The 24,042-nt window shown below is 45.7% G+C and overlaps 2 protein-coding genes across 10 annotated transcripts in view; one reads left to right on the forward strand and one right to left on the reverse strand.

The window, feature by feature from the left end:
* Positions 1-24,042, forward strand: part of CAPS (calcyphosine) — a 62,799-nt gene that overhangs the window by 28,098 nt on the left and 10,659 nt on the right. The gene's annotated exons all lie outside the window — the stretch shown is intronic.
* The window catches only part of RANBP3 (RAN binding protein 3), a 245,503-nt gene that overhangs the window by 14,596 nt on the left and 206,865 nt on the right, over positions 1-24,042 (reverse strand). For all 9 annotated transcript variants that reach the window (XM_032773816.2, XM_032773846.2, XM_032773837.2 and 6 more), the window contains 2 exons: positions 23,389-23,509; positions 18,980-19,122 (listed from right to left, as the gene is read on the reverse strand). In XM_032773816.2, the coding sequence (XP_032629707.1) occupies positions 18,980-19,122; positions 23,389-23,509 (264 nt within the window). The remainder of the gene's footprint in view (positions 1-18,979; positions 19,123-23,388; positions 23,510-24,042) is intronic.

A 24,042-nucleotide genomic window follows, 5' to 3' on the forward strand; every position in this document is an offset into this window, starting at 1 on the left:
ACCTTTTCATGTTCTCTGTATGTATAAATATCTCCTGTCTGTGTGTTCCATTTTATGCATCCGAAGAAGTGAGCTGTAGCTCACAAAAGCTTATGCTGAAATAAATGTTAGTCTCTAAGGTGCCACAAGTACTCCTGTTCTTTTTAGATGTTTCATAAAATTATAAATAAAAGGTTACTTACTTGTAGCCAAAGTTCTTTGAGCTGGATTCTGCATATTCACACTCTTAGGACTCATGCTGACTGGCAGTAGCACTGGTTAGGCATCCATGGTCCTCTGACATCCCTGCCTAGCACTTGAGCATTTTCTGAAGGCTTGATGCTGTTGCTGCCTCAGTTTCTTCTACCACCAATGACAAAGAATGCAGATATTTTAATTTGGACTCTGCAGGGTTAGGCAAAGTGGGCGGAGAGTGTGAATATGCAGAGCCTATCTTGAAGAACTCCGGATGCAAGTAAGTTACCTTCCTTTCTTCTTCGAGTGTCCTGTGCATATTCCCACTCTTCAGATAGTTTCACAAGCAGTATAGTAAATTGGATGAAGGGATGCAGAGTTCTAATTAAACAAGGATTACCAAACTGGGCATCTGACTAGGATGCCATATCCTAAGCATAATTCTTCTTGAAAGAGAACAGATGCCCACATAGCGGCTTTGCAAATCTCGATTACAAGAATGTGTTTATTAAAAGCTGTAGATGTAGCTGGTGTGTGATGGCATAGTGAGATGAGAACGTGTGGATGGAGGACCACGTGGCCACTCTACAAATCTCCTGAGTCGGAACCTGAGCCAGGAATGCCGCCGAGGAGGCCTGTGCCCTGATGGAATGGGCCGTGACCGGAGGGACAGGGGTCTTTGCTGTACGGTAGCATTCCCGGATGCAGGTCGCGATCCACGAAGAGATTCACTAAGAGGAGACCAGGAGCCCCTTCATCCTCTCTGCCACTGCGACGAAGAGCTGGGTTGAGCATCTGAACGGCTTGGTACGCTCTATGTAAAATGCCAAGGCCCTGCGGACATCCAGGGAGTGTAGCCTCTGCTCTTCGCTGGAGGCGTGTGGTTTCGAGTAAAACACCGGGAGAAAGATATCTTGGCCCATATGGAATTGTGAAACGACCTTGGGTAGGAAAGCCTGATGAGGTCTAAGTTGGACCTCGTCCTTGTAGAAGGCTGTGTACGGGGGCTCAGACGTTAACGCTTGAAGCTCCAACACCCGTCGGGCCGAGGTGATGGCCACCAGGAAGGCAGTCTTGTATGACAGGTACAGCAGGGAGCACGAGGCCAGAGGCTCAAAGGGAGGCCCCAAGAGGACAGAGAGGACCAGGTTCAGGTCCCAAGCGGGGGTCGGCTGACGCATATGCGGGAAGAGCCTGTCTATACCCTTGAGGAAACGCCCAACCAGTGGGTTCGCAAACACTTTGATAGCCCCTTGTCCCAGATGAAAGGCAGATATGGCCGCCAAATGTACATGAATGGAGGAAAGGGAGAGGCCCAGTTGTCTTAGGTGAAGCAAGTAGTCAAGGACAATGGGAATTGGAACCCCCAGCGGGTCGTGACCCCACTGATCCGATCAGATGGAGAAGCGCTTCCACTTGGCCGGGTAGGTGGCCCTAGTCGACGGTTTCCTGCTATCCCAGCAGCACCTGCCTGACCTGCTGGGAACACTGCAACTCCACCAGGTTCAGCCATGGAGCATCCAGGCTGTAAGGTGAAGGGGCTCGAGGTTCGGATGGCAGAGGGAGCACCAGTCCTGCGTGATCAGGTCCGGGAGTAGGGGCAGCGTCAGGGGTGCCTGAACGGACATGTGCAGGAGTGATGTGTACCAATGCTGGTGCGGCCATGCTGGAGCTATCAAGATTACCCTGGTGCAATCCCTGCAAATTTTTAAAAGCACCCTGTGTATCAGGGGAATTGGAGGAAAGGCATAGAGCAGGCCGTCTTCCCATGGCTGAAGGAAAGTGTCCGACTGAGACCCCCGACTGTGGCCCAGAAGGGAGCAAAATCATCAGCACTTCCTGTTTTCCCTTGAGGCAAACAGATCTAACCGGGGAAAGCCCCAGAGCTAGAAAATTGAGCGCACCACGTCCCATCGGAGGGACCACTCGTGACCCTGGAACGAGTGGCTGAGGGTGTCCACCAAGCTGTTCTGCTCCCCTGCAAGATAGAACGCCGTCAGGTGAGTGGCATTGTGGATGCAGAAATCCCACAGCGCAAGGGCTTCCCTGCAGAGGGGAGAGGAGCGTGCACCCCCGTTTGTTGATATAAAAGACTGCCGCCGTGTTGTCCGAAAGGACTGAAACATACTTGCCGGCCAGGTGAGACCGGAAGGTCAAACAAGCCAGACGGACCGCTCTCAGTTCCCTGACACTGATATGCAACTGGAAGTCCTCCGGCTTCCACAAGCCCTGCGTCCTGAGGCATCTCAGGTGTGCTCCCCAACCTCAATCCAAGGTGTCTGTCACCAGGGAGAGGGAGGGCTGCGGGGCAGCAAAGGGAACGCCCATGCAGACTTCCTGCGGGTTGAGCCACCACTGAAGCGAGCGCAACACTAAGCGGGTAACGGACACCACGGAGTCCAGGGGGTCCCTGACCGGGCGATAGACTGTAGCCAACCAGGACTGCAGTGGGCGAAGCCAAAGTCTGGTGTGGACCACCACATAGGTGCATGACGCCATGTGGCCCAACAGCCGGAGGCAAACTCGCGTGGTGCAGTCCGAGGATGAGCTCGGAAATTGCACGGAACCTGGACTCCGGCAGATACACTTTGGTGTGTGTGGAGTCCAGAACCGCTCCTATGAATTCTATGTGTTGCATTGGAGACGGTGGATTTGGCATCATTCAAGAGGAAGCCCAGATCGAGAAAGGTCCGCCTGATGAACAGCACTTTGGTCTCTACCTGCTCCTTGGAGCGGCCCTTTATGAGCCAATTGTCCAGGTAGGGGAATACCTGGATGCCATGCCTCCGCAGGAAGGCCGCCACAACTGCCATGCACTTCGTGAAGACCCGGGGAGCAGCTGACAGGCCAAATGGGAGCACCGTGACGCCGGACACGACGAACCTGAGGTACTGGCGGTGCCGTGGAATTATGGCAATGTGGAAGTAGGCGTCCTTTAAGTGGAGGGGGGCATGCCAATCTCTTGGATCCAGGGAGGGACTGATCGAGGACAGGGAGACCATGCGGAACTTGAGTTTCCTCACAAACTTGTTCAGCCACCGCAAGTCTAGGATGGGTCTCAGGCCCCCTTTTGCCTTCGGTATGAGGAAGTATCAGGAGTAGAAGCCTTTGCCCCTGCACTCCTGCGAGACTTCCTCCACTGCCCCTGCCTCCATGAGGGACTTCACTTCTTGAACCAGAAGTTGCTCATGAGAAGAGTCCCTGAAGAGGGACAGGGAAGGGGGTTGGTGCGGCAGGAGGGACAACTGGATAGAATATCCCCTCTCTACCGTGAGGAGCACCCATTTGTCCGACGTAATTCGGGATCAGGCACGGTAGAAGCGGGACAGACGTGACCCAAAGGTAGGAGTGGGAGGATCCAGAGTCGTGATTGGTAGGTCGCCCTCGACCGTACCATCAAATAGGGGGTCTACGCCCAGATGGTGGTCTCAACTGGCCAGATGCCTGGCCGGAGGGGTGACGCTGGTGACACCTCCTGCCTTTTCTACCCCGCCTGCGCCCCAGCTCCTGGCGGGCCTGTGGCTGGTATGGGCGAGGGGCCGCCTGCAGCCTAAATTGTCTGCGCTGGGTCGCAGGGGTCCACTAGGGCCGAAAAACTCTGATCTCGAGTTCTGGGGAAGGTGCTCCACAAACTTTGACATGGCCAAACACATGTTGTGGCCATATCGGCTTACTATTGCCTGTTGATTGGCAATGCGGAGTTGGAGTCCCCTCGTGGAGTACACCTTCCTGCCAAAGAGCTAAAGCCTTTTTGTGTCCCTGCTCTTTGGCGTTGACTCTTGAAACCCTTGACGCTCCCGCTAGTGGGCCGCATCGACTACCAAGGAGTTGGGGGGAGGGTAGGTGTATAGGTGCTCGTGCCCTTTAGAGGGACGAAGTAGCGCCGCTCCGTCCTCTTGGCAGTAGAAGCCAATGAGGCTGGTGTTTGCCATAGGGTGCGGGACGTATCCGCTATTGTCTTTATCAGCGGGAGGGCCACCCTGGATGGCCCTGCACTGTTGCTGCCACTGCGGGTAACGTTGGTGGCTCGTCCCCGACACCAATCTCCTGCTCCGCGACATGCTGGAGCGATAGGTGTCCGCCTCTGAGTCTGAGGTCTCCGAGTATGAGGACCTGGGGGGAACGGCGCCCGGTGCCAGAGGTGAGCAGTGCCGAGGTGACGGGGAGCCTCTCCTCTGGCCCGGTGCCACTTTCGCAGCTCGATGCGGGGAGGGAGGCGATAGCATGGCTGGCTTGCCTCTAGATTGTACTGGTAGGCGGACCACAGTAGGCAACTCCCGACGATGTGGGGAGGCCGGTGCCGGGAGACCCATCAGGTCTGAGGCCGCCTTGAACGCCTCCGGCGTCGACGGGGGGCATATGTCTATGCTAAGGCCTGGAGAATTAGGCTGGACTCGATCGCCCTCTCTGCAGTGCGGGACTCGACGGAACCACAGGGGGCTGTAACGCAGCCTGTCCGCTTAGCCCTGGGAGCGGGGGCGGCCTCGGGTCCTGGTGGGGAGACCGATCCCTCACCGGCTTCTTTTTCTTGGCGGGCACCAGCGAAGGTGAGCGGTGCCGCACCGAGGCCGACTTCCTATGACCTGACTCCGCCTAGTGCCGGGTCTTGGATGACCTGGGCTGGGCCTTAAGTCCTGATGCCGGTGTCGGGGCACTCCTCACTGAGGATGACGTGCTGGGGCCCGCCTCAGCCGGTTCTGCCTCTGAGGGTGGTCGCAAGGCCGCCTCCATCAGGAGGACTCTAAGTCTTGGAGCCCTGTCCTTGAGAGTTCGGGGGCGGAAGCCTCTACAGATAGAGCACTGGTCCTTTTGGTGGCTCTCTCCGAGGCACCTCAAGCATGCAGAGTGCGGATCACTCTTGGGCATGAATTTCCCACAGTCCTCACAGAGTTTGAACCCGGGGGACCCGGGCATGCCCCAGTGGGCGACGAAGAGTGTGTGTGGGGGACCTCCTAACTACGAAAACTATATACAAAGAACTATCTACTAACTGAAGACACGGACTAAATGGATAGGACATTACCAGATTGCTATGCAAGAGAAGTTCCAGCTAGCCGTCACTGGCGGTAAGAAGGAACTGAGGGGGTGGAGGGTCGGCGGGCCCCTTTATAGGGAGCCATGGTGGTGCCACTCCAGGGGGCGCCTGAGCCAATCCTACGGACGCTGCTAGGGGAAAATCTGGCTGGCGTGCACGCAACGCGCACACACCTACTTTGAACAGACATGAACAACCACTCGAAGAAGAACTCTTTGTTCTCTAAGTAGTATGAGAGTACATGCTGGCATCCAACAAATATAACCTGGCCTCCCCTTTAGATGAATGAGGCTTTGGAAAGAACGCTGGTCAATTATGGTTTGATTTACATGAAACTCAGACACAACTTTAGGAAGACATTTAGGGTATGATCTAAGAACCAGCTTGACCCTGCACTGGGAGATGCATGTTCAGTAGTTCTTTCAAAAAAGTTCTTAACCAGCATATGCAAAAAGACACCACCACAGATTTACCATTAACATGAGGGAGGGCATGCTGCTAGTAATAAACTTAATGGACGGCAGAGATAATCCATTTATTTTTAAGTGTAACAGATATGCTGTTAGAAATAGGTTCTACTGGAGCTGAAAATGGGTCAGCACCTTTCCCAGTTGTCCATCAAACAAAACTTTTCCCCTCAAACTCATAATTTTTTCTATCTGGTAGTTTTCTGGCATTAACTCTCTGCACCCCAGATGCGCATGATCTTTCTAACTCTGTCAAAGGCCTAGTGCCCAGGCTACAAAATATAACTACTGGGAGAGCTGAATGGAAGACCTTTCCCCCCTGCTGCGATATCAGATCCATTGCTAACAAAAAGATTTTGCAAATGCCTTTGAATAAATGGCGTCACTTGATGCACCACTGCTGCTTCGGCTACACTGGAGCAGTAAGAATCACCCTGGCTGAATATTGTCTTATCTTTTTTAGGACAGAGGGAATGAGGGGGGAAAAAAGAGGAAACGCATATCAGACCGTTCCCCAGTGTAGAACAAATGTATCTGTCAATGACAGACTGAGCCTGCTTTTGAGTGGAAACGTGGACACTTTGTATGTGGCTTGAGTCTGGTTGCAAACAGATCTATGTCCAGAAATCCCCAAAGATTGGTGATTCAGGATATTTTCAATCTGTGATCACACTGTATGGACCTGCTACATGTACAGCAACTGGGTATACATTGTGCCGGATACATCAATCCCAAAGTTCTACTGCCTCTCTGCAAAAAGTTGATAACAGAGTTCTTCCTTATTTGTTTACATATACACTGCCAATACACTGTCCATGACCACTTGAATTACTGCATTTCATACTTGTGAGAGAAATGCTCAGAGCTAGTTGGATTGCCCTCAGTTCCAATACATTTAAGTGCAATAGGGATTCTGCATTGTTCTAAAGAGCGTGAACATACAGACTACAAAGACGTGCGCCTCGCCCTTTCTTTGATGCATCTGTGGTTATAATTAAAGAAGGAAAATGTGGGCTGAACAAAACTTGCTTGAGGATATTTTGAGGTTATAGCCACCATCTGAGAGAAAGATGAGCTTTCCTCAGAACAGTGAATACATTTTGCAAACTGTCCATATTGGGTCTGAAATTCCTTAGTGCCCAGTGCCAAAATGGTCTCATTCTGAGCCTGACACATGGAGTCACATAGGTCATAAATGCCATCAGACTCAGAGTTAACAAATAAACTATCTTTTGAGGGGGCGATTGAAGCAGTCTGCATATGGTTGTTTTTAATTTCACAGAATCATAGAGCTGGAAGGGTCCTCAAGAGGTCATCTAGTCCAGTGCCCGGCACTCAAGGCAGGACTAAATATTATCTAGACCATCCCCTACAGGTGTTTGTCCAACCTGCTCTCAGAAATCCCCAGTGATGGAGATTCCACAACCTCCCTAGGCCATTTATTCCAGTGCTTAACCATGACAGTTAGGAAGTTTTTCGTAATGTCCAACCTAAACCACCCTTGCTGCAATTTAAGCCCATTGCTTCCTGTCCTATCCTCAGAGGTTAAGAACAACAATTTTTCTCCTTCTCCTTGTAACAACCTTTTAGGTACTTGAAAACTTATATCCCCTCTCAGTCTTCTCTTCTGCAGACTAAACAAACCCAGTTTTTTTGATCTTCCCTCAAGGATCATGTTTTCTAGACCTTTCATCATTTTTGTTGCTCTTCTCTAGACTTTCTCCAGTTTGCCCACATCTTTCCTGAAATGTGGCACCCAGAACTGGACACAATACTCCAGTTGAGGCCTAATCAGTGCGGAGTAGAGAGAAAGAATTACTTCTCGTCTTGCTTACAATACCCATGCTAATACATCCTTCCTAGGCAGTCATTTCTCATTTTGTATGTGTGCAGCTGATTGTTCTCTCTTAAGTGGAGTACTCTGCATTTGTCCTTACTGAATTTCATCCTATTTACTTCAGACCATTTCTTCAGTTTGTCCAGACCATTTTGAATTTTAATCTTATCTTCCAAAGCACCTGCAACCCCTCCCAGCAAACTTTATAAGTGTACTCTCTAAGCCATTATCTAAATCATTGATGAAGATATGAACAGAACCGGACCCAGAACCGATCCCTGAGGGACCCCACTCGTTATGCCCTTCCAGCATGACTGTGAACCACTCTCTGGGAACGATTTTCCAATCAGTTATGCACCCACCTTATAGTAGCTCCATCTAGGTTGTATTTCCTTAGTTTGTTTATGAGAAGGTCATGCAAGACAGTATCAAAAGCCTTACTAAAGTCAAGATATACCACATCTACTGCTTCCCTCGTCTCCACAAGGTTTGTTACTCTGTCAAAAAAAAGCTATCAGGTTGGTTTGACACAATTTGTTCTTGACAAATCCATGCTGACTTATTTAACACATTATCTTCTAGGTGTTTGCAAACTGATTGCTTAATTATTTGCTCCATTATCTTTCCAGGTACAGAAGTTAAGCTAACTGGTCTGTAATTCCTCGGGTTGTCCTTATTTTCCTTTTTATAGATGGGCACTATGTTTGCTCTTTTCCAGACTTCTGGAATATCTCCCATCAAAGATAATTGCTAATGGCTCAGATAGCTCCTCAGTCAGTTCCTTGAGTATTCTAGGATATATTTCATCAGGCCCTGATCATATGAAGACATCTAACTTGTCTAAGTAAATTTGACTTGTTCTTTCCCTATTTTAGACTCTGATCTGACCCCATTTTCACTGGCATTCACTATTTTAGACATCCAATCCCCACCAACCTTCTTGGTGAAAACCGAAACAAAGACATCATTAAGCACCTCTGCCATTACCACATTTTCTGTTATTGTCTTTCCTGCTTCATTGAGTAACGGGCCAACTCTGTGCTTGGTCTTCCTCTTGCTTCTAATGTATTTGTAGAATGTTTTCTTATTTCCTTTTATGTCCCTAGCTAGTTGGATCTCATTTTGTGCCTTGGCTTTTCTAATTTTGTCCCTACATACTTGCGTTAATTTTCTCCTTCAAATGGAAAGCTCTTACCTATATTGAGTCAAGAATCACACCAGTGGACAAAATTTTTTGTGACATGAATGAAGAAGAGTCTCTTCTGATGCTGAGAAGTTGTAGCGTTCTCAGAAAAGAATGAGTGACCCAAATGGCTTTCAGTAATTCTTCTTTGGAGGGGAACCTTCAGAAGAAAATCATCTATGTAATGAAAGATGGACATTTCTTGTCTTCTTGGGTGTGCTGCTACTGGAGCCAGGCATTTGGTAAAGACTCTGGGCGCTATAGAAAGGCCAAAGGGTAGGAATCTTTACTGGAAACGGTCTGAACCAACAGAAAAAACAGATATTTTTGATGCAAGGGTCTCACTGAAATATGAGTCTCTGAGATTAAGAGCAGTGAACCAATCCAAAGTGGACAGGGAGGGAATAATCAGTTACCACCCTGACCTGAAACTTCCTGATGACCTTGTTTAAAGTTCTGAAATTTAGAATTTGTTTGAGACCTCCATTCTTTTTTAGGATTAGAAAATACCAGGAGTAAAAAATCAAATGTTCCTTTATTCTAACAGAACTTCTTCTATAGCCCCTGCAAGTGCTTGTGAGAAGGGTCCCTAAAAAGGGTGCAAGGGAAGTTTGCATGGAGGAAAGAATTTGAATTGGAAAGTATACACTTTTTTTTACTGTATCTAAAATCCATCTGTCCAAGACAAATATTTGTCCATGGTTTGTAGAAATGAGTATTTCCAAGAATGTGGGTACTACTGACTGAAACAGGTTTGACGCTTTTGTTCAACACATCAAACCCGAGGTCTGACATTAGGAAGATACATTTGAGGAGTTCTTCATCCTCATCCTAGGCTTGAAGGGTATTTTCCTCTCCTGCATTTCAGAGGACGTCTGTTGTTGCTGATAATACAGTTGCCTCTTATGGGTGTAAGAAGAAGAGGAAGAAGATGGAAAGGAATGTTTATGGTATCTGAACACAGATGCAGATGTCTTTTTATGAAAAGGAAGTAGTAACCCAGAAGATCTTGTATTGGAGCACGGGCTCTTCATTGCACTTCATCAGTTTTTGCACTAAAAAATCCATCTCCTTCAAAAAAGTATCAGAGGAATAGCCATGTTAGTCTGGATCTGTAAAAGCAGCAAAGAGTCCTGTGGCACCTTATAGACTGACAGATCTATTGAAGCATGAGCTTTCGTGAGTGAATACCCACTTCACCGGATGTATTACTTTCAAAAAAGTAAATCCTCAATTTTTGTCTTAGTTTCCATAGGGAAAGATGAAGATCGTAGTTGTGCATATCTGTCGAGAGATATAACTGATGCCACAGATCTTGGTGCAGTGTCAGAAATGTCAAATGATGCCCTAAAGCAGGGGTAGTCAAATAGGCAGATCGCAGGCGAAATCTGGACTGCCAGACTTTTTTAAGCAGACCGCAAAATCTTATTATTTACTTATTGTTATTTTCAGTGTGAAAAAATATTTTTCTGGAGTTGGGACCTTGTCTATACTTTGATCAAGAAATTTGAATCTTGAAAAAAAATAATTGAGTACCCCTGATCGAATGGCACGTTTTGCAACATTCTGGCTGATCTTTATGAGAGCTACTGTTAGTCTTCTCTGATTTTCTGGGACATTCTTGATTCTTCTCCCACAAGTGAAATTGACAATTGGCCACATGCATGTTTAAAGAAGCTGACAAAATTATTTTCTTCCTAGAGAGTCCAACTTTTTTCCTTCTTCATCACAAGGAGTTGAGTGCTGAAGACCTGACCTGGATCTTTGAACTGATGCTGCTACCACAAGAGATTTAGGTTGAGGGTGCACATGAAAACAGGAGAATCTTTCCTGTGGGACCTGATATAGTTTATCAGCCTTTTTTAAAATTGATTCACATGGGACAAAAGAAATTTTGCTGGCTACCGGAGACCTCACAATATGGGAAATGAAATCTTACTCTTTGCAGTAGAACCCAAAATATCAAAAATTGGATGTGTGGCTTCTTCCAAAGCTATTGATAGTAATTTTAAAGTTAATGCCATTCTACCCACTAGCTCATGAAACTGAGTTATGTTCTCAGAGAAAGACAATGCTGTAGCTGCATCTCCATTTTCATCAGAAGATGAGCCACAGTCCAGCTCCATATCTTACTGCTGAAATTCTTGTACGGGAGATGTTCTCTGATGCTCCTCCTCAAATAATGTCTCCTGTGGGCAACATTGCGAACATTCTCTCGAGTGAGATCTGGACCCTTCAGTTCTGGTAAAAAATGTACTGGCACAGAAGATTCTTGCTTCCTGGAGTGATAATAGTAAGTAGGGGGTTGGACAATATGAGCAAGGAACCCACGACCAGTTCTGCTAGTCATCCCAATCCTATCTAATATCCCTTGTTTGGAACACAGGGTGCCACGGAGGAAAATTCTGATCTGAAAATGGTCAGGTCGTAGGCATACTTGTGGGAACAGGCTCTACATCTTATAGCGAAATCGATCCCCCACTCAACACTGAAGTTTCGTCCTGCTAGTGAAGGCAGGGGGCTGGACTCGATGACCTTTCAAAGTTCCTTCCAGTTCTAGGAGATTGGTATGTTTCCTATTAAAAAAAAAAAAATTAGCTTCAAGTGAAATGACTGCAGTAGGAAACTAGATCATGTAGAGTGGTGACAAATCTTTTAACATTCCAGTTGGAGTCATAGGTGGTGGAATAGGACCTAGAGATTCTCCATGTCTGTTTCATCTATTTATCACAAGAATCCCAAGAAATGGTTGGATCTGTTAGTAGATGTGGGTCTGAGTGAATCCATACCATGACATTAGTGTGCTGCTAAGCTAATGTGTGCAGATCCAGTGATCTTTCCTTTTGATCTGTATCTCTAGAATGACCTATAGGTCTACTGTCTTTTGGTCTTGGATCCATACGTGAACAGTCTGATGAACTGCAAGAGGTATGTTTTAATTTAGCTTCCATTTGCCTCTGAACTGAGGTAGCCAGTTCTGATAAGTTACTCAGATGTCTGTCTGAAACTGGTTCCAAAGAAAAACGTATTAATTTTGAAGCTGGATCCAAAAGTTTAGGAATAGTCCGATTTGAGAATTTGGAACTGGAGCTTGGTGTCAAGACGGAAGCTTTCGTTGTTGCAATTTTACTGGATCTGGATGTAGTCTGAGCTGATTCAGGCTGCCTCTCCTTATTTTCAGATCCTTTAGAGTTCTCAGATCCCAGAGGCTTGACCGAAAGACCTCTTATAATAAAAGGGCCTGAAGTCTTTTGCGTCTCTCTTTCAGACCTAAGGTGTGAAAGTGCTACAGATAGCTCAGTGTGCGGGGGAATGGCTCTCCCCCAAACACTTTAGACACCAAACTTGTGAATCAGATGCAGGGAAGACTACAGGGCAAGATGGGCACCACTTAAATCCTTGTTTCTGCACACTGGGGGTCAGCCATACCAAACAATAACATTATTCCTTACATGTATGGTCTAGTCTAAATCTAGCCTAATTTATCCTAAAACTAACTAGCCAGAGACTACTATCTTTAAAAACTATTAACAGATAAAGGCACTATATACCAGTGGATCTGAGATCCAGAGGGTCACGTCCTGTTGCTGCTGTCGTTGGAAGGAACTGAAGCAGCAACAGTGTGATGTCCCCTTTATACTCATGCCCTCAAAACGTGCTCAAGCACTAAACAGGGAGGTTAAAGGAGCACTGCTACTAGAAGGTCTACCGTCCTGCTGCCGGTCAGCACAAGTCCCAAAAGTGTGAATATGCAAAAGACACTCAAAGGAGAATTTTAATGATCATTTCAATGAATTTATGGAGGTACAGAAGCAAGTTTCACTGGTCTCTAATTGCCTGGAGCACCCTTGTGCCTTTCTTAAATAAAGGTACAGCATTTGCTACCCTCTAACACTCTAATATAGCAGCTCATTTTAATGAGCGATTGTATATTTTTGCTAGCAATTCAGATATCTTGTTCCTCCTTCAGAGCTCTTATAGATATATCAGCAAGAAAGCATATAAACAGCAGTTTTCAGAAAACTACTCACCCCCTTATTTCAAGAATAAGCCAGACACCTTGGTTTTTCTAAAAGTATGCTCTGATTATGGGGCAAGGAAACGAAAACAGAGTACAAAATGTTCTGTTCCAACAGCCTTTGGAATGCTTAAATCTAATCTTTTGTGCTCTGATGAACTTGAACTATTTGCCTCAGTTCCTATGACACTGGGTCCTCATACACTGGCAGTCACTCTCTAGAGAGCAAGTGTAAAGTTATGCCCAAGAACCTAGCTCTGTGCATAAGGGCATTAAGTCCAATGACACTTTCCATTCTACAAGAACTTTGATAAAATACAATTTATGTACTCAAAGTGCCCCAAGCCATAGTATTTGCTTGGCTTGTACCTTCCTCCATCAATCACTGGAAATGACCAGCTTTGGCCTGACACGGCATTTACAGTAAGAGCAGTCATGAATCACATTTCAGGATTCCAAGGTCTACTCTTTGGAGAATCCTGCTTAGCAAAGCAGCCTTACAATGCACAGGACTTCAGTCAAACAAGTATGCTTTTACGTCTTTTTTCCCCTCCCATAAATAATGCCTTTGACAATGAAAGGGGCTGTCAGTGTCCTTTTTATGGAGGAAAGGGGAGAAAGGGTAGCAATTTAAGAAAAGGAGAAGTTACTCACTTCTGCAGTAAATGTAGTTCTTCAAGATGTATCCACTATGGGGGCTTCACTTCAGGTGTGTGAGCGCCCCAAGCACCTTCGATCAGAGATTTTTGTTAGCAGCATCTGTGCATGTATCCGATGCATCCTTGTGCTGTGCACTGAGGCTACACAGGGCTGCATGGGCAATCCACCCTCAGTTCCTTCTCAAAATGCAAAGTCTCTCAGAGGGAATGTGAAAGCAGAGGGGATGGAGGGTAGTGGAGCACCCACAGGGAAGCATCTCAAAGAACTACAGTTATTGCAAGGGGTGAGCAACTTCTTCTTTCAGTAGTGTCTCTATGGGTGCTCCACTTCAGGTGACTCCCAAGCAGTGTCTTCCTAGAGATGAGAGAGCTTCAGATTTGTGTCCAGAACTGAAAACAACTGCATTGCCAACTGCTGTTTTGGATCTGGAGGCATGGGCAAAGGCAAAGTGCTTACAGAAGGTATATATTGAAGACCATGTAGCGGCTCTACAGATCTCAGTTACTGGAACATATTTAAGTAATGCCATAGATGTTGACTGCAACCGTGTAGAGTGGGCTATCACCTGAGAAGGCGGCTGAACACTGGCCACCCCAAAACACGCAATAATACACTCCAAGATCCATCTTGATAGCCTCTGAGTGGAGACTGTGGATTCTGTCAATCTGTCTACAATGGAAACAAATGGACTAGGAAACCTCCAAAATGATTTAGTCCTATCTAGATAGATGGCCAACGCTTGTCTGACATACAAGGTATGGAAGGAAGCCTCCTGTCTGCAATTATGTGTTTTTTTGGGGAGTTAATGGTCAGAATAAGATGAAACTTGGGTGACATCTTAGATAGTAATTTAGTGTGTGGACATAATGAAAATTGTCCTTTCAGAAAACCGTGCAAGGAGGATCTGGATTAAGTTCCCAACTTCTGACTCTTTGGGCCATGTGATAGCCATCAAAAAGGCAATCTTCAGACACAAATTCAGTAAGAAGCTGGTTGCCATTAGTTCAAAGGGAGGTCTTGTGAGACATGTAAGAGCTATCCTAAACTGGAGTGAAGACTTTCACTTGAGGGAAAAGGTTCTTCAATCCTTTGATGAATCTTACATTTGTTGGGTGAGCAAGCACTGAAAACCCTTCCACTGGGGAAATGAAAGGCTGCTATGGCAAACAAGTAAATCTCGACCAAGTTAGATGATAATGCTGTTTTCTTCAGTTGCACCAGGTAACCAAGATAACTGAGACTGAGGAAGAGTCATGTGCGAGTCTTTGAAGTTCACACCAATGGCTAAATCTTTTCCACTTTTGAAGGTAAGTATTTCAGGTAGATTCTTTCCTACTGTTTAATAACACCTGCTGTATCTCTGCAGAACAGGTAGACTCTAACCCCGCAAACCATCAAGGAGCTACATCTTGAGGCAGAGAACTCTTAGGTTGGGATGAAGTAATTGACCAGAGTCTGAGGAGAAGAGATGAGTGATGATTGGAAGCTTGATTGCTGGAGAGGGGGACAGGTGAAATAGGTAAGATATTATGCTTGTCCTGCTGGATTTTATTCACCACCTTCAGTATCATACATGTTGGGGGGAAAACACACAGAACAGTCCCTTCATCTCAGGCAGGAGGAAGGCATCCCTCAGGGAACTTTGGCCTAGAACAGGGGTCGGCAACCTTTCAGAAGTGGTGTGCCAAATCTTCATGTATTCTCTCTAATTAAAGGTTCTGCGTGCCAGTAATGCATTTTAACATTTTTAGAAGGTCTCTTTCTATAAGTCTATAATATATAACTAAAATTTGTTGCATGTAAAGTAAATAAGGTTTTTTAAATGTTTAAGGAACTTCATTTAAAATTAAATTAAAATGCAGAGCTCCCTGGACTGGTGGCCAGGACTTGGGCAGTGTGAGCGCCAGTGAAAATCAGCTCGCATGCCGCCTTCGGCACCCGTGCCATAGGTTGCCTACCCCTGGCCTAGACCCTGTCGTGAACAGAACATACAAAACTTTCTGTTGATGAAGGTGGTGAAGAGGTCTACTTCTGGAAATCTCCAACTTTGAAATATGCCCTGGAGGGTAAGAGTGTTCAACTCCCATTTGCAGTCCTGGGAAAAGCGTCTGCTAAATGCATCGGCCTGGTATTTTGAATACCAAAGAAGTACACTGCCGAAATATGTATTTGATGAATTATATACCAGTTATGCAGCTTTATTACTTCGAGACACAGAGAGGGGATCTTGCTCCTCCTTGACGGAAAACATACAGGCCACACTGACAGTCATGACCCTGATTAACTTGTCCCTAATAAGAGGCAGAAAGTGAAGGCAGGCATTTCTGACCGGCTTAAGTTCGAACAAGTTGATGTAGAGAATGCTTTCTTGAGATGACCATTTGCCCTGGATTGTTTGAGTGTTGAGATGTGCTCTCCATCCCAACAGAGATGCTTCTATTGTTACAGTGACCACTGAGATTGGTCACAGGAAGGGAACTCCTGCATCGATGTTGTGATAATCTTTCTACCAGTCTAGGGAATCTTTCACTTGGTGGGGAACCAAAATGTGTCTGTTTGGTGAGTAGATTGCTCTGAGCTACCCCTGGAAGCAACAAAGGCATCATCTTGAATGATCTGTTACCACAATGCAAGCTGCCACATGTCCTAGGACCTGGAGGCAGTTTCTCACTGAGGTTTGAGGGCTCTCTTGAACAGTCCTGACAAGATCTGACAGTGTTAGCAATCTGTCCATGGGAAGGTAGGTCCTGGCTATCAACAAATCCAAGGATGCAACAAGAACTGTATTTTCTGTACAGAGGTCAACATGGATTTCTTGACATTGAGCCAGAGACCTAGTTTCATGAACAGAAAAAGGGCCTTCTGCAAGGCTCACAGCACTGACCCTTGAACGGCCATTGCCAAGGTACAGGAACACTATAATTGCGTCAATTACCATTAGAACCTTTGAAAAAACACTCAGCACCAAGGAGAGTCTGAAAGGGACCACCTGGTATTGAAAATGATCCTGACCTATAACAATACCTTCTGTGAGATGGATGTCTCACTATATGGAAATATGAGTCTTGTAGGTTGAGGGCGAAAAGCAAATCCCTTGAATTTAATGAAGGAATTCTAGCTCCCAGAGTAACCATCCTGAACTTCTGAAACTTTATAGATTTGTTTAGGAGCCTTAAATCTAAAATTGGTCTCCATCCTCTATTTTTCTTTGGTATAAGAAAGTACTTTGAGTGGAAAACTTTTCCCTTGTGTAGAGAAGGGACAGTCTTTATCACTCCTAAATGAAGAAACGAGTTTGTTTTCAGTCTCACCAAGAGCTTGTAAGAGGGATCCCTGAAGATGGAAGGGGGTGGAAAGGAGGAAGGGAGTTAAAGTGAATGGTGCTGCCTGATGTTACAATCTCCAAGACTCATGTCTGTAGTAATCTGTTTCCATACATGCTGAAAATGGGAAAGTCAGTCTCCAAAATGGGAGGGGGGGCGGCAAAATGTTGCAGCAAGTGAACTAAAGAATGGGGAAGATTTGAGCCCTCAATCAAATTGTCAAAACTGATGTCTCAATGACTACCTTGTTGTGTACTTGGGACAGCTAGATCTTCCTCTGGAACCTGTTTGTTTTCCGTGGGGCGGGGGCAGGGGGAGAGGGGAGGGAAGAGAGATAAAAGGGGGAGGGTTCAGTGTGTCTTTGGAACCCCGAGAATTGGATCAGACAGGGTATCTGGAAGGTTTGTGATCTACCAGATTTTCTTTTGTTCACCGGTGCGTAAATTCCCAGAGATCAGAAAGTGGCCCTGGAGTCTTACAAAGTGTGCAGGGATTTTTCTGTTTTCTCTGAAAACATCTTCAGACTATCAAAAGGGAGGTCCTCTGTAATGCTCTACACCTATCTAGGGAACCTGAACAGTTGGAGCCAGGATGCTCTACACCTAACTATTGCTGTAGGCACAGAATAGACCCCAGTGTACGCCAGATTTAGGGATGTTTTAAGGGATGTCTTGGCAAGCAACTGTCCCTCGGCAATGATGGCCTGAAATTGCTCTCTTTGCTCCAGTGGGAGGTGCTCAATAAGAACAATAAATCTGGTATAGTAATTATATTTCGCCATGATTTGGTAATTAGTGAACTGGATTTGTAGAATAACAGATGAGTAAGACTTTAGTCCAGAAAGGTCCAGGCACTTCTGGTCTTTATCATACACTGTCAACCTGATGTGGTATTGTTTTCCCTGCTCAGCCCCTGCATCAACCACCAGAGAATTAGGTGGGGAATGGGAGAATAAACACTTGTAGTTGTTGGTAAGAACAAAATACTCATTTTATGAGGTCCTGGATTTGCTGGATATTGTCACCACAGACAGTGGTGGAGACATTACTGCTGCATGTGGTGGTGATGATGAGTAGATGGTAGTTTGAGGGGTAGCATCCTTATATGCTCTGGCCGCCTCCTCCTCGAACATCTCCTCCTGCTGAGGAATGGGCTGTAGTGGAGGAAGTTATGTCCCTATAGTCCCAGATGGTGGGACTCAATGCCTTTAGCAACTGTTGTTGGTATGCTGCCCAGGATGACCATTGTGGGGGACCATACAGGAGAGGAGGTAGCAACCAAGGTTGTTTGTGGAGGTAGACGGTAGCAGAGATTCAGAGCATTCCAAGGTAGGCATTGATGGAGTCAGATACTTAGGCTTCTATGATGCCGAGGAACCCTTTGGGGGAGATACCAGCTTAGCACCAGGTCCAATGGTACTGGTTTGGAGAAGTGTCTCTCCTTTATTGTGGTTAGACAGTACAAAGCACTCCCGGAGCCATGTTTGTTCTTCAAAAAGCACCAGGATTTTCCTGCCCCGCTGATATCTTTACAGCATTGGGTTGAGAGGTTGAAGTTTCTGAGACCCTTGACCTACAGGGAGACCAACATCTTTTAGGAGCAGGCTTCTTCTGAAGGAAGTCAGAGCTCCTCTTCCTGGGATCTTCTGAGGAGGTCTCTGGAGTCTTCCCATTTCTGGGGGACTGCTGAGCCAAGACCAAAGGGGAGTTGGGATCTGCCCAGAGACTGGTGTGTGTGTGTGTGGGTGTGGGTGTGTGACGGGAGGAAAGAGAATGAGATTCTCCTGACCTGGCTCAGGAGTCGGGCAAAGGAAATGCTCCATCATTAGTAGCCTCAACTTAATCTAAATGGGGCAGTGTTTGAACCCTGGCAAGCTGGGAATGCCCTCCCAAGGAAAGTAAGCCTCCCCAGAGGGAGGAGAGAAGGAAAAAAACACTATCCTCTCAACTATTAAATTAAACTAATCTAACCAACAAACTAGGAGAGAGCTAAACCAAACTAGCAAGTATAAGAAAAAAACTTTAGCCAAGGCCCACACTCAATGTGGATATGTTAAAGCTCCATCGCAGGTCGAGGCAGTCAAGAGGTGGTTTACCTATCAGTGCAAGGCACAAGGAAACATAATGAATGCATGTGTGGGCTGAATGGACACTGCTAATGAAAATCTCTGATTGAAAGCACGTGGGGTGCATGCACAGCTGAAGTCGAGCAACCATACAAACAATACTCGAAGAACAACTCTTTTTGGAAGGAAAATTAGAGAGTAAACGAAGAACACTCACCGATATCAGAAAAACTTTGACTCCCTGGTCCTCTGTATCCATGGCTGTGATACGGATACTCTTTTCACTGGCTTTGTCAATCTGCATCTGAGCCCAGAGCTTGGTGTTCAGGATTAACCTGAGACTCCCCTGAGTCCGCATTACTAGAACCAACGTACAAAGTAAATTAGCGAGAGACAGTGGAAATTTGGACATCGCAGAAGACTCCAAGTAAGAACCCTATTGTCACTTTCAGAACATATATTTTTTAAAAGGAGAGTTCTGTTTACATACCGCTTGCATGTCTCTTCAAGACAAGTAGCAAAGGGGAAAAACACTGAGAAAGCATAACTAGAAGAATCAGACATGAGTAGTTTCATTACATTGCTGAAGAAATGTAGAGGAGCCAGAGAGGGCACCAGAGTCAGCCCCAAAGTCTCTATTTATATATTACAGACTAGAGATGGAAAACTCCAGCTTCCAGAAAGCATAGGATCATTCCCTAGCATATATTTACTAATCTTTAAAGACTGTGTGTTTATTGATGCATGAGACACGGTCAGGAATTCATAAAATATTTCTATTATATTCACTGCCAAAGAATCAGAGGGGTAGCCCTGTTAGTCTGTATCCATGCATCTGAAGAAGTGGGTTTTTTACCCAAGAAAGCTTATGCCCAAATAAATCTCTTAGTCTTTAAGGTGCCACTGGACTCCTCGTTGCTTTTACTGCCAAAGAACTTTGTTAATGCAGTAAAAGTTATCTAGCAATGCCTTGTGTCTTTCTAGAATGTGAACAGTGGCTAAATTAAAATCTCTTAAAATCAGGAGAGATAAGGTAATCTCTCCCACACCACACCTCTATACAGCTGTAATTCCATCACTCTACTCCTTGTAGCTAGCAATAGGCACTGGGGCCAAACTTGACCCCTCCCTAACAAAATTGGCCACTTATGTGTTGTGTTGGGTGGGTCCAACCCAATTCTATACCATCAAGGCTTCTGATGTACTTGTTGCCTCCTCACTGTGCTAGAGGGAGCTGTGTTGATCCAAGCATTAGTTGCAGCAAAATTGCCAGAGCTCACCCTGCCAACTGAGAGCGGTGCAGCTGGAGTTAGAGGAATCAGGGTAATCTAATTTCTGGCCTCTGCTATGCAGGAGGTCCAAGTATAAGATCATGATCACAATGGCCCTTCTTGATTCTAAAAATGTATGAAGGAGACAAATATCTATAAGGTTGGGTTGCTGCTGGAACGGCTACCACTGTCCCCTCCAGAGGCAGACATTTCACTAGGTATGTCGAGAAGACAGGGGAACGTAAGAGTGCTTCATCCCTTCTGACACACTCTTGCATATTCACAGTGCCTATCAGAACCTCATATGCACACTGGCATTCACGCACCCTCACTGTCCTCGGCAGCACTACTGTTCTTGGAAATTCTAGCAATCTCGTGGTCCACCTCAGAGCTCCAAAAGGATCAGTGAGAGATAGCTGAAGGGGACAAGGGTGAACAGCTGTTAATATCTGGCAAGTCTGAAGTTTATCTTGAGTAAGTAAAGCAGTCAAATGTAGGTCAGGCTTAGTTAGTTCCTCTTCACTAAGCCTAACCTAAATTTTATATTTATCCTAGTCAAGACAAGGCCTAAGAGTTCTCACCTCCCACCATTACTTTCTCCTCTCCTTTGCATACTCAGGAAGAACACAGTCCCATGATTTCTGACAGGGACAAGCTGTGGCACTGTTTGAATAGGATCAGGGCCGCCCAGAGGATTCAGGGAGCCTGGGGTCCTCGGTGGCAGAGGGCCCCCGCTTTGGTGGTAATTCGGTGGCGGGGGATCCTTCTGCTCCAGGACCTGCCGCCGAAGTGCCCCAAAGACCCCTGCCGAGAAGAAGCTCCAGAAGCCCGGGTCCCGAAAGAGTTTTCCGGGGCCCCTGGAGCGAGTGAAGGACTCTGCTCCAGGACCCCCGAAAAACTCTTGTGGAGGCCCATGAGGAGCCCGGGGCAAATTGCCCCATTTCCCCCCCTCCCCTCCGGGCGGCCCTGAATAGGACAGGGTTAAAGTTGTGGAGTGGAGGGTTGTGGTGTAGGAGACATTACCTTAACTCTGTACTTTCTGGTTTTCCAAGGTTTAAGTTTAGCCACCCTTTGGGCTGACTGGGTGAAATGTAATGGGCTGTGGTATACAGGAGGTCAAACTAGATGACCTAATAGCCTCTTTTGGACTTTGTGACTCTATTCAAGCTCTGGAAGGGTACAAGGCAGTGTTTGGTAACCTTCGGTCTGTTCTAACAACATTTGTTGGCAACGAAGTCCCTTTAAAAAAAGAAAGAAAAGGGTAGTAGTGAGAAGGGCATGAGTGACGGACATCCATTGAGGTGGTTTCTTGGGCACACTTTGCTACCAACTCATCTATCAGCTCTGCCCTCCTCAGTGGCCTCTTCATACTCTTCATCAGACTGTAGGGCCACAGGGAGGAGGAAAAAAGGTCCAATCTGATCAAGTAATCTCAGGATGGTGCAGATCAGTGCCATAGTTTGAGCCACAGACAGGTGCAAAAAAGTTATAAAAATTGGAAAATTTTCTTGATGAGTCTCAGTCCCCCACTCCAGGTGTTTTATCTCAGGATCCACTTAACTAAGTTACCCAAATTTGAACAGCTAATTGCTACCCCATGGCCCAATGAGACACAGCAATTTTCAAAACAATATGACTACAAATGTAGATTTTAGAGCACTTATATTTATTTTTCAATCGTTAAACTAGCAGCTCTGCTCAACCTAGTCACTAATGCACCTTTATTATATCAAGGAAGAGAAAAGTACACTATGTATGACTTAATCCACAGTTAGCTGTTTAAGAAACAGCCACAGCCTAATGCACAGATGTCAACAACTTTAAGCAGCTACATTATACACCCCCACAAAATATGCAGCTGCATAAACCAAAAAAAAATGGCAGCACCTACCAGAGAGGTCTTGATTTCTTAAACCATGATGCTTATTGTCATATAATATATTTAATTTCCTATTCAGCTATTTATGTTGCAATGCCACAGAAGCAGGAATGATATTTTCTACCCTAAATCAAGCTGTACATTTAGTTTACACATTAGCAACCACAGGAAAACCTGGGAGAAGGCTGATATTGGGAGACAAAGTTATAGAGACATGTCTTTCTACAGATGTAAATATGTGGTTAAGTGGTTAGATATACAGGATATAAGAACTTCTAGCCACCAATCTTCCAATTGCTGAAGACTGACTGATTTTAAAGGGGACAAACATTCAACAGAAATAACTATGTTCTTTATGCTTTTAGGAATTTGTTACCTGCAGTGAGATAACCAGCAGGTTGGCAATCACTGCCCCAAAGCTGCAAAGAGATCCCCTCTTCACTATAGAAAATCTACACTAAATCTGTCCAAAATTCAGGATTTCTGGCTTGAAAGCAAACTGGAAATTCCCAAAAATGTGTGTTTCAGAAACACCAACACACGACGTTTCAGAAATGCAATTTTCTCCCTGGAACCAGCAGACAGTGAGTGAAACTGTATGCTATGTTATAGACATGTCAGTTCCTAGATAATAAAGAGACAAGGTGGATGAGGGAATATCTTTTACTGGACCAACTTTTGTTGGTGAGAGAAGCTACGTATCTTGTCTCACTGAGTCAAACTGACATTCTCAATTTCACTCAGCAGCTGCCAGGGCTCCCAGGATCTGCACCTCTGGGCAACCCTGCTAGGCAGGCTGCCCAGGGCTGGTGACCCCAAGGCTTCCTGGCCTGCTTGGCACCCCAGGGAGCCAGCTGGCCCGGGAATCGGAAGCCCTGGGGTAGTCCACGTGGTTGGGCAGCCCTAGAGATACAAACCTTGAGAGCCAATCCCAGGACTTCGAGGCTCCCAGTTTGGGCTTCTGCAGCAATAAGTCTGGAAGTCCTGAGAGCCCTCAGGGCTTTCTGGTACCTCGACTCCCCAGCAGGAAGTCTGGAAAGCCAGGTATGGCAGGGCTTTCCCAGAGCCCAGGGCTTTCCCAGTACCCTGAAGTCCTCTGGAGGCAGACTGCATGGCACGGCTGCCGCAAAGCCATGGATCCAAGAAAACTGCAGTCTTCAGTCTTGGGGCAGACTGCACGGTGGAGGCTCCACAGCAGGTAAGCCGAGAGGGTTCCATCAAACTCAACTGCTTTGCAGAGAAGTTTCATGTTCAATGAACTGGTATTTTCAGACAAGCTCTAACCTACACATTAAAGAGTACCAGAAGGGCCATCCTGGGACACTGACGTGAACTTCAAAACTTTCTTTTTTTAAAAAAAACTGCTATATTTAGACACAGTAATCCAAAGCAGATGCCCCCAACTACCAAGGAAACATTTTGTAGTAGTAACACAGAATATCATCCCAATAACTCACTTCCCACAGCTCATCTTACCTAATCGAGATTGTAACGTTCCATCATCTGTTGATGCCATGTCATTGAGTCTCAGAAGTCCTCTCCCTCTTTCCACCCAAGACTGAGAGTTCTTATCAAACACAAACAACTTGCATTGTATCTGCAAAAGAGAGATGCCTCCTTGCTTAAGTTCTTTAATGTAATGGTTGACTATAATTACAGAATACATCATGATTACTGAACCAAAAATCTCCCGATCTACATTTAATTTGATTTCAAAAGTATTCGCTACCGTGAAATTTCAGGCTTCTAAAATGTGCTGGATTGATACCCTGAAAAGTAAAGTCTTATATTCTCTCTGGCAACTAAAGCCCTCAAAATATACTATGACGTTGAACTCCATATGATTGTATGAAAATATGCTAATAAGCGTGAATGTAATGTAACTGGAATATGCTTCATGCAAAAGGTCTCTTGTAAGGTATTCATTATAAAGTTTATAATCTACTGAGTGTGGTCATCCTATTTGTATAAATGTATCATTCTTATATCTGAAACTAGAAATATGAAATATAACTCTGAGGTCCGACTGTAATTATGCGAAGTGTGGGTCACTAATGATGGTTTGGAATCTTGATGGCTCCCATCAACTAGGACAATTGGTTGTAAACGATTTTGTTTACTTGCAAGCCT

This window comes from Chelonoidis abingdonii, chromosome 11, assembly GCF_003597395.2.
Source record: "Chelonoidis abingdonii isolate Lonesome George chromosome 11, CheloAbing_2.0, whole genome shotgun sequence".
In the NCBI taxonomy this organism is placed as follows: Eukaryota; Metazoa; Chordata; order Testudines; family Testudinidae; genus Chelonoidis; species Chelonoidis abingdonii.